The following is a 10,563-nucleotide window of genomic DNA, read 5'->3' as shown; positions in this document are numbered from 1 at the left end:
GAGAAGGAATTTATAAGAGGCAGAAGACAAGAGAACTAAAGCGTCTCAGAGGGGAAGTCACCTAGGACAAGTCAGAGGGGTGCTATTAGAATGTAAAGAATGAGGAGTGTGTCTATTTATTCCATTCCCCAAAGCAGTCAGTATTGTTTATTTGATTTCCATAACCATGTCTACAAGCAGTCTATTAGAAATAGGAAATGCAAGATTGATGAAGGTGAGATGTGGGCACTGAGATGATCATGTGCTTGTCTGTGGACAAAAGAAAAAGTAGAAGGAGCGGTTAGTCCTTATCTCGATAATTCTTGGGACAAATTGGTCAGATTTTCGTGTGGCAAGGGTTTGTGTATTTGTGAAAATTGTGTAAATATGACAAGGGTTTGTGTATTTGTTTGTGGAAAGCAGTGCATGGAGTAGAATGTGTACACTGCTTCAACACCTTTGTTGGGATTCCCCTTGGAGATGAGAGGCCAAAACAGAGAAGAGTCTTATTGCATAACTACCTTGTACCTTGCGAGCTGGTGGGACCAGTTAAGCGGTACTAGAGGATCTGAGGAAACATGGTGCAGTGTCAGCAGTGCTAAGAGATTTAAATTAAGAGGGTGCTGATCTGATTTGCCTTTTTAGGCAAGCATGGGTGTTTTAAATCTGATGTGTGCAGCTACTGGAGCATAGCAGAGGGGTGGAGTGTGACAACTTATGCAGGTTGAAAACAAGTCATTTAGCTATTTTGAATCATTCGCAGATGTCAAATTGTAGCAGTATTCCAGTATTGAAATGAAAAGTGACTGAGCTAGCACCTGAGTGGTCGGTGTGGATAGAAATGGCCGAATTCTTTTGATACTGTATGAGAGATACAATGAACATGCCAACTTAGCATTGTACACATATGAATGTTGATTATCCATGATTACCCCATGGTTGTAAGGAGTGGATCTGGTTGGAGGTAGGAATCACCTAGTACTGTTATAGGGGTGCAGTCAGTAGCTAAAAGACTAAAGATGTCCATTTCTTCCAATTCCATTTGTTAATGGAAGATAGGTTTGAGACACATGACTTGTGCCACTTTGACTCCTGTCAAAAGAAGAGTTGTCAAGAGTGAGTTTAAATATGATTTTAAAAGGAATTACTATAACTAGGATATTAGCTGAGCAGATGGAAGCAGATGCAATCTGATAGTGATCCTGACTAAGCAGAGCACAACTTTTATCTCACACACTCTTCATGAACCTTACAAACGAATTGAGATTAAATCAGTTTGCACCATTGGTTATCACCAGCTGTCCTGTAAGCGTCATAGCTGGGAAAGCTTGCAACATACACAAAGACAGATGCAGACAGAGCATGAACTTGAACTTTGAATTTGAATGGGGAAAAAGACGGGAGTTTAGTGACGGCCCCTTTTCAGCTGGTTTGGTGGTACTGAGCTTTTGAAAGGGTGCTGAAAAGTGTGGTGAAATATAAACGTGAGAATGATGCTGTGTTAAAAGCCTCCTGTGTCCCAAGTCCTCTTTCCCACACACACATGCCAAGGTTTTACAGTGCTTATGAAAGTGGTAATGAAGTAGATGACTTACTTTAAGAAAGTTGCTCAGTATAAAACATAAATGCAAATTTACTGCCATGTTTGGTGTTTTTGGTGTACTTAAAACTATTTGGATTCTTATTCTTATTTGGACACCTTTGGATTCTCATTTGTGATTAGTCAGGAACTGTTGATACATTTTCTACAGCCATCCTGTTATGATGTAGTGCAGTGGTTTTCAACATGGGGCCCAGGGTTTCATGAAGCACTGCCGGAAGGTCTGTGACTTTTTACATTTTTATCTCAGAAGTGAAAATCACAACCCACAACATCAAAGTTATTATATTTAGGGATCCAAGCACCAAAGTCAACTAAGACCAGATCTGTTAAGGAATATAACATGCAATGGCTCATTCGGTGGGAATCATACAGATACTCAAAAGCATGGTTAAAAAATTGCATTTCTGTTTTTATTCCTAACATGAGGCTCAAAGACATAAACTCTATGCCTTTTTGAAATATAGAATTTACACTGAGATGCTTTTGAGAAGATTTTAGCAGTTTCATAAATGTTGTTACAGTTAAAAATGAATATACTGACACTTCAAATTCAAATTCATACATAAAAACAGGAATTATTTAATTCTAAAAAAAAAATTCTACTTAGAGTGTCATTACAAGTCTGTTTTATTGGCCTGTTCTAGTTCTAATTTAATTCCAATAACACTAATATGTTCATAAATATAAAACAAATGTACATGTTTATAAGCATATGTTTAACATCATGCCAATTTAATTCATTGGATTATTCAACAATGTCAGAAAACAGTTTCATTTAATATAAAACATTAAACAAACAAATCAAATTAACAAACAAACAAAACACAAAAGAAATCAATATCTTATGACAATTTGTGTAAATGTCAAAAGATCAGGTCTTTAAATCCTGCTCACAGCCAGAAAGAGTAGTCTCTCTCTCTCTCTCTCTCTCTCTCTCTCTCTCTCTCTCTCTCTCTCTCTCTCTCTCTCTCTGTCTCTCTCTCTCTCTCTCTCTCTCTCTCTGTCTCTCTCTCTCTCTCTCTCTCTCTCTCTCTCTCTCTCTCTCTCTCTCTCTCTCTCTCTCTCTCTCTCTCTCTCTCTCTCTGTCACAAAACTCACTCAATTACATTAATAATAGTAAGAAGATAGCACAAAGCAATGCAAAATTATTTTGCATTGTCCACTTTGGGAAAATAAAGGTTTATTATCACCTTTCTTTGGTCACATAATAGGAAATACTAAAGTGACAAGCCCATTTTTGAAGACCTTTGAAGTCTAAGTGATTCTCCGTTGGTGGAAAGTCCCACTTACTGTATGCTCTAAACCACCCTACAGTATAATGACTGACGTGATATCAATTTATTTAGTTACTAAATACTTCTAGCTTCATTTGTTTCTTTGTTCAGAATGAATAAAACTATTGAATAAAATAAAATAAATAAGCACAAATAAATGAATGAATAAATAATGTTGGTCTTTTTTTGCCAGGTGCTGAGCTTAAGATTTTTGCACTGCTGTGGATCACCGCATCTACAATTTTAATACTGTGGGAATCCTTTAGACGGGGATTGATACATTATGTCAGCAATTATGTGATCTCCTGCTGTTGAAGCCCATCTACCTCAAGGTTTTATGTTCTGTGCATGCTGAGATACTTTTCTGCATATCACTGTTATAAAGAGTGATTATTTTACTATTCACGAGTCATGCATGCATGGATATGCAGGTGTGCATGTGTTCTGATGAAAGTGATGGTGAATAAATTTTTCAGGGGGTTTTCTATTTTAGAATAAATAAGTGAATATCTAATCATATAATTACATTTTCTTCTAAAGAATGGGCAAACCATCTCATCATTGAATATCTCGCAAATACAGTTGTGTTCAAAATTATTCAACCCCCAATGCTGTAAATGGTTTTAGGGAATTTAGTGTACATTTGTAATTGTATTCAGAATGAAATCCTACAAGGACTTCTTAAAGAACCATATGCAACTAAAATGACATCAATTAGTTTTGTAATACAGTAGTAAATGTTTCTTTTGTGAATTCTTCATTGACATAATTATTCAACCCCTTAAAGACTACCACTCTGAAGAACAGAGGTTCAATGAAGTGTTTTCAATCAGGTATTGAAAACACCTGTGGATATCAGGGAGCAGCAATAAAGCCTAATAAGCACCAATTAGGCAGCTTTAAAATGACTGTGATACTCAGCTCCTTCTAGACATTTACTGGTGTGGTTACAAACATGGTGAGGTCAAGAGAATGGTCCAGGAAGACAAGAGAACAGGTGATTACTCTTCACAGGAAGGGCAATGGCTATAAGAAGATTGCAAAGATGTTAAACATACCAAGAGACACCATAGGAAGCATCATTCGCAAATTCAAGGCAAAGGGCACTGTTGAAACGCTACCTGGTCGTGGCAGAAAGAAGATGCTGACTTCGACTGCTGTGCGCTACCTGAAGCGTAGAGTGGAGAAAAGTCCCCGTGTGACTGCTGAGGAACTGAGAAAAGATTTGTCAGATGTGGGTACTGAAGTTTCTGCTCAGACAATACGGCGCACCCTGCGTAATGAAGGCCTCCATGCCAGAACTCCCAGGCGCACCCCCTTGCTGTCCCCAAAGAATAAGAAGAGTCGACTGCAGTATGCCAAAAGTCATGTGGACAAACCACAGAAGTTTTGGGATAGTGTTCTGTGGACTGATGAAACAAAATTAGAACTGTTTGGGCCCATGGATCAACGCTATGTTTGGAGGAGGAAGAACAAGAAAAGAACACCTTGCCTACTGTGAAGCATGGCGGGGGGTCAATCATGCTTTGGGGCTGTTTTGCTTCTGCAGGTACTGGGAAGCTTCAGCGTGTGCAAGGTACCATGAATTCTCTTCAGTACCAGAAGATATTGGATGACAATGTGATGCAGTCCGTCACAAACCTGAGGCTTGGAAGACGTTGGACCTTTCAACAGGACAATGATCCCAAGCATACCTCCAAGTCCACTAGAGCATGGTTGCAGATTAAAGGCTGGAACATTTTGAAGTGGCCATCGCAGTCACCAGACTTAAATCCGATTGAGAACCTCTGGTGGGACTTAAAGAAAGCAGTTGCAGTGCGCAAGCCTAAGAATGTGACTGAACTGGAGGCTTTTGCCCATGATGAATGGGCGAAAATACCCGTAGATCGCTGCAAGACACTTGTGTCAAGCTATGCTTCACGTTTAAAAGCTGTTATAACTGTAAAAGGATGTTGTACTAAGTACTAAGATTGAATGTCACTTGGGGGTTGAATAAAACTGATAATGATGTGAGCTCAGAAAAGACATTTGTGGTTATTTCATTATAAATGTTATGTTATATTTGTCTGACCTACATGTGCCTCTTTGATTTAATTGTAAGCAGGATGACTGAATGATCATAATCAATGTCAAACCGACCAAAACAATCAATTTCAGTGGGGGTTGAATAATTTTGAACACAACTGTACATAAGCAAAAAATCTTACTTACTTTATATTTGGAGGTTTTTTATGCTGATTCAATGTGGAGTTAGAGAGAGAGAGAGAGAGAGCGAGAGAGAGGGAGACAGAGAGAGACTGAGACTACTCTTTTTGGCTGTGAGCAGGATTTAAAGACCTGATCTTTTGTTAACAATCAGTCAATATCGGCCCCTGTGTGCTGCAATAAATGAATCAAAATAATACAGTGACCCAGAAACACATAAGAATTTTGGAATACTTATGCTTTTAACATCTTTGTCCTATTTTACATCCTTTTCAGGGTTTAGTTTTAAAAAATACAGAGCTGGCAGTATAAGAAACATTACTATTGTATTGTAAGTTAAAAAGCTTTAACGGTACAACCTTATTAGGAACAGAGCTCAGAGAGAATAACAAAGAAATGACATTTGAAACCACTCTATGGTTTTGCTGTGGCTGGTTCTTCCGTTATGGTTTTACAGAGCTGCTAGGGTTTGTTATCTCTGCTGGGCTTCTATGCCTTGTTGCCTCTGACCAGACTGGTTTCTGTGCATGTTTTTCAATCTTACAAAAGTACAAAAAATACAAAGTGTAAAAAATTACACAGTGGTCTAATTTAAAACCACACAGCTTTGTTTCATCCTGAATACTTAATCCTGTTCCTTTCTCCTATTTGTATTCTTGTTCTACCTATATTTTGGATTATATCTATCAAAATATAACAAATACACAAAAAGCATGTGGACACCTGACAGTAATATGTGCTTGTTGATAATCCCACTCTAAAGTTGGCCTTTGCTTTGCGGTTATAACTCCATCCATTCTTTTGGGAAGGCTTTCTTAAAGGTTTGGGAATGCTGCTTGAGCATATTCAAGGTCAGGCTCTGATGTAGAGTGAGGAGGGTTGGAGTCTCATTTCGGTTCATAACAAAGGTGTTCAGTCGGGTCAAATACAGGGATCTGTGCAAGACACTGAAGTTCTTCCATTACAGCCTTGCCAAACCATGTATTCATCTGGATTTCTATGTGCACAGGGGCAGTGCTATGCTGAAACAGGTTCAGGCTATTTAGTTCCACTGTAGAGGAGTTGCAATGCAAACACGTACATAGACAATCCAGACAATCAAGTACTTCCAACTTTCCAAAATTTGAGCGAGAGCCACATATGAGTTTGATGGTCCAGTGTTCATATATTTTTGATCACATAAGTTTTTTTTAAAAAAAAATCTGTAAAACATTAATTATTATTTAATATCATGTCATTGGTTATATTTTTGCAGACAAGGCAAAAATATCACTGTATATTAAAGTTACGGTTCAAAAGGATAAACCACAACAATTCCAGGTTTAGAAAAGGTATGTATTTATTGTATTGTTTATTTACTTCATTTACTACTTAGATATTGCCTGGATTACAGTCAAATATATCACCATGATATGGTATGGTAATGAAACACCATCATTATTACAATGGCGCAGTAAGGATTCACTTGTTGCGCTCCTCGAACTGCTCCACCTCACTTGATTCTTCCACCACTTTACCATTGACCATAGTCTGGGTGACTACCTTTACAATCTTGCGTGTCTTTACTTCAGGTACTTCTTTAAAAAAAAAAACAAAAAAAAAACATACCATTACAAATACAATTATGTGGCATTACAACATACCGCAATAAAGCTAACTTGATTTCAGTTCATTGCAGTTTTCTAAGAAATGCCACTGATTGATGACTTACTTTTAGGTGCTGGAGTCTCTTTTACCCTAAAACACACATACACACAAAAACATATGTGATTCCGTTTTAGCCTGCAACATCTCTTGACATAACTTCTGTTTATCATCAAATGATTAATAATTGTTTGTTTTTCTGTACTTACATCTCCTCTCCTTCCAGCAGTCTCTTGTAGGTGGCAATCTCTAGCTCCAGGTTCTGTTTGACCTGCAGTAGCTGTTCATAGTCGGTTTTGGTACGCTGCATGTCCAAACGTAGTTGTGAGAGTTCCTCCTCAAGCTGCATCAGCGTTCTCTGATTGTGCTCCATCTCGATGCTGTATTTATGAGTTGTCTCTCCAAGGTTCTCCTCCAGAACACTAACCTGGAAAGAGGTGTAAAATATGACATGTTAAATGTTAGTGTTATATCAAGTGAATCTGGTATTGGGAGTTATTCAAGCTTAAGTTACTTCCATAAAATGAAGACAACTTATAACATTAACTCAATGAAAACTGAACAAAGGAAAATACAATAACAGACATCAGTGTTTCTATCAGATGAGCTGTACCTGTAGTACCTGTAGCATCTCATTCTTTGTCTAGTAATACATCATGCTAGAGTAAACACAGTTAATTACACACTGTGTACACATCAAGGCAAACAGCAGATGCAGTAGTCTTTTAGTTCCTGAACAGTTAAATAAAGTGTAGACATGGTCTTGTCATACTGTGTGATAGATTGATACCCTTGAAAATAATCCTCAAATAACAGTTGGATGTTTCAAGTCCGGCGCTGCAACATTTTATTAACTTCGCTTTTTGAATCACAAGGTTGCTTTGCTAAATAAAGGTAATTACCTGTTTACGCAGGCTGTCCAGCTCTACCTCAAGCCCCTGCAGGAAGCGGCGTCTCTCAGTCAGCTCACTCTGAGCAGATCGTAGAGCTTCATTACTCGCCTTTACCTCTGACTGCACTGTCTCCATCTGAAATACAAACAAAACTGTGATCCTTTACCATGACAGAAGGAAAGGTTTATAGGTGTAACATTTAGGTTTAGATGACCAACATAAGGTTTATTCATTCCAACTAACCTTCTTTAGGTACCATATTTCAGCATCCTCCTTGTTTTTCCGAGCAATGCCCTCATATTGGGCCCTCAGTTCAGCTAAGACAGCTCCTAAATCTGGCCCCTGTGCCACGTCCACCTCTACATTCACCTGCTCATTGGCCAAACGGGCCTTCAGTGTGTTCATGTCCTACAAAAAGTGCCAAACATCAAGAAGATTTTAGTGGCTTTATTTCTGTACAGAATACAGTATACTGTATTGGTTAACTCCAACTGTATTATCATCCTAATCATTTACATAAATACAGTAAAATAAGATTATATGCTTTTAGCCAAGATGCAAAATATAAGACAAACCATGGACTATACACAGTAATGCTATAGTTAATGCCTGATGCAAAACTAAACATTAGGAACAATAATATTTACAACATATTATGGGAACCAGAGTGTTTTTTAACTTCTAGGACCTTCAACACTATGTAGTCCTTAACATCTGTAAGAATGCAAACAGAGAAAAGGTAGATAATGTAGATAAATATGGACAAATGTAAATATTGAAATTTGAAAACACTTTATTCATTTGGAACCCAGAAGAAGCAAACTATATGGAAACTTTTAAGAAAAGCTTTGGGTAAGAATTTCCCTCATTAAACTGATTGTGAAAATTACAAGTTTATAAAAAAAAACTGATCAGGAGTACTGTTATAATGTAAATAAAATATTTCACAGATTCAATTCGGTTAATTGCCACTGCATAATTCTATAATGGAATAAGCGAGCCTTCTGGTGTGCTTTAGAGAGATATGGAGATGAAATATATAGATAGGTTAAATAACTAAGAAATTTTACTCAGATTTAGAAAAAAGTAAATAAAAAAAATGCTTACAATCAAATTTATTTAAATTCATTAAGTGTTGTGTAAAATGCTGCCATTTAATGTTATGTGTTTGTAAGAATGATGAAGTGTGCAGCTGAGAGGGCACCACACCCCCTGTCTAAACACACCCACCCTTTACGTCCAGAGTTTCATCTTATTGTGCGTGTTTGTGTGTGTGCTTGTGTGTGTGTGTGGGTGTGTATTTGTCACTCTAGCAGCACTGGTTACATTGGGTGTTCCCATTTACAATAGACATCAACAACTCTGCAGCTGTCACATGCACATTCATTACACACAAACCACTCACAATAGTATAACAATTATCAAATTTAAGAATGAACAAAAAAAAAATCAGTAGTAAACTTGTATATTGTATATTATCTTATACATTATAGGCATGTAAACTTTGTGGACTTTTCATAACAACTGTTTATTTTCATTTTCATTACCTAAAGAATCAATTTAGTTATAAAATATTACCTCTTCGTGGTTCTTCTTCAGGAAATACAGCTCCTCTTTTAGACTCTCCAGGTCTCCCCTGAGTGTTGTGATGATCTGGTCATGCTCTTGTTTAGCCCTGCGCAGAGCAACGCAGTCCCTCTCCACTGACTGACACAGAGCAGCCTCTGACTCCCATCTACATGAATGCAAACACAGAAGAACACATATTATGCACAAACTCATCAACATTAATGAGAGTGCCTCTATTATTAGTTAATTACTCACTTAATCCTGAAGTCATCTGCAGCCAATTTAGCATTGTCAATTTCCAACATAATGTGAGCATTCTCTAGTGTCTTTTTCCTTACCTAAACAGCAAAGAAGCAAATTGTAATCATCTAAACACTAATAGATCTTCACCAGAACTGTAATTTGAGTAAAATAAAACATGGCCAAACCTCCTGCCTAATAGCATGTGCCTGAGCCATCATGCTTTCTATGTCATGACTTTTAGGCATCTTTTCCAGCATGAGCTGCTTGATCTTCAGCTCCAGGTCAGCATTGGACTTCTCCAGAGAGCGCACCTTGCTGAGATAGCTGGCCAGTCGATCATTGAGACGGTGCATCGTCTCTTTCTCACTGGTCCCATTTAGAGAAAGGTTGCTCAGGTTATTGAGGCCGTTGCCCACAGACATGGAACGGGAGAGTGAGAGTGTGCTCACTGAAGAGAGCACAGGGGCTTTAGAGCGTCCCCGAATGCCTCCGTCTCGCAAAGAGGAGCTCGAAAAAGAAGGTCGGCGGATTCCAGAGTATGTGTGCACGGAGATACTGGAGGTCATGATGGCAGTGATGGTGAAAAGATGGTGGCTATATCACAGTATGTCAGGTAAAAAAAGTGAATATAGCACAGTTAGGAGCTACATAAAAGACACATACTGTATTAAATCTATACTGCAGTAAAAATCTTTGACAACATACATCATGCAAATTACTCTATAGCTTGCATTCTGCAACCTTTTATAGAAATGCCTTGATAAAAATAAAAACATTTGCATGTACATAAAAATTAACATGAATTAAGTGTAATTAACTATTAAAAGTGGGGGAAAAGGTCAAAACTTAATGAAGTACTTACACAGAGGCTTTCCTAATAGTGAACACAATCTGTGTTTGATTTAGTCCCTCTTGGATCAGGTGTCGTTTATATGACTATGGTTGCTCAGGTGTGGCAGGACATTTGTCCTAGAGCTCTTCCTTAATTCTGATTGGCTAGAATGCTCTGTGGCTAGCCAACCAGGTTATTCCACAGCTTGCATGATAGTTGCAGGCATGGAAAATGCAGGTAATGGAACACTAGAATAAACTCCAAAACATCTTATTATTTATAGAAAACAATTATTCATCTCTTCTCAGTGATTGAGTTAAA

General features: G+C 37.8%; 1 protein-coding gene across 1 annotated transcript; it reads right to left on the bottom strand.

Annotated features, from left to right (window-relative positions):
- Window positions 1–6,402: 6,402 nt before the first annotated feature.
- On the bottom strand, window positions 6,403–10,363 carry krt1-c5 (keratin, type 1, gene c5). The gene is made up of 9 exons (XM_060883205.1): window positions 10,273–10,363; window positions 9,596–10,004; window positions 9,423–9,505; window positions 9,177–9,333; window positions 7,842–8,006; window positions 7,608–7,733; window positions 6,915–7,132; window positions 6,773–6,798; window positions 6,403–6,638 (listed from the first exon to the last, which is right to left on the bottom strand). Exons 2-9 carry the CDS (start codon window positions 9,974–9,976, stop codon window positions 6,523–6,525), a joined length of 1,272 nt encoding a protein of 423 aa, XP_060739188.1. The 5' UTR covers window positions 9,977–10,004; window positions 10,273–10,363; the 3' UTR covers window positions 6,403–6,522.
- Between the last annotated feature and the right edge of the window lie 200 nt (window positions 10,364–10,563).

The sequence above is a fragment of the Tachysurus vachellii genome, chromosome 12 (genome assembly GCF_030014155.1).
Source record: "Tachysurus vachellii isolate PV-2020 chromosome 12, HZAU_Pvac_v1, whole genome shotgun sequence".
NCBI classification, from domain to species: Eukaryota; Metazoa; Chordata; class Actinopteri; order Siluriformes; family Bagridae; genus Tachysurus; species Tachysurus vachellii.
Note: the sequence above shows the minus strand (reverse complement) of the source record. Positions and strands in the feature narration are given on the sequence as shown.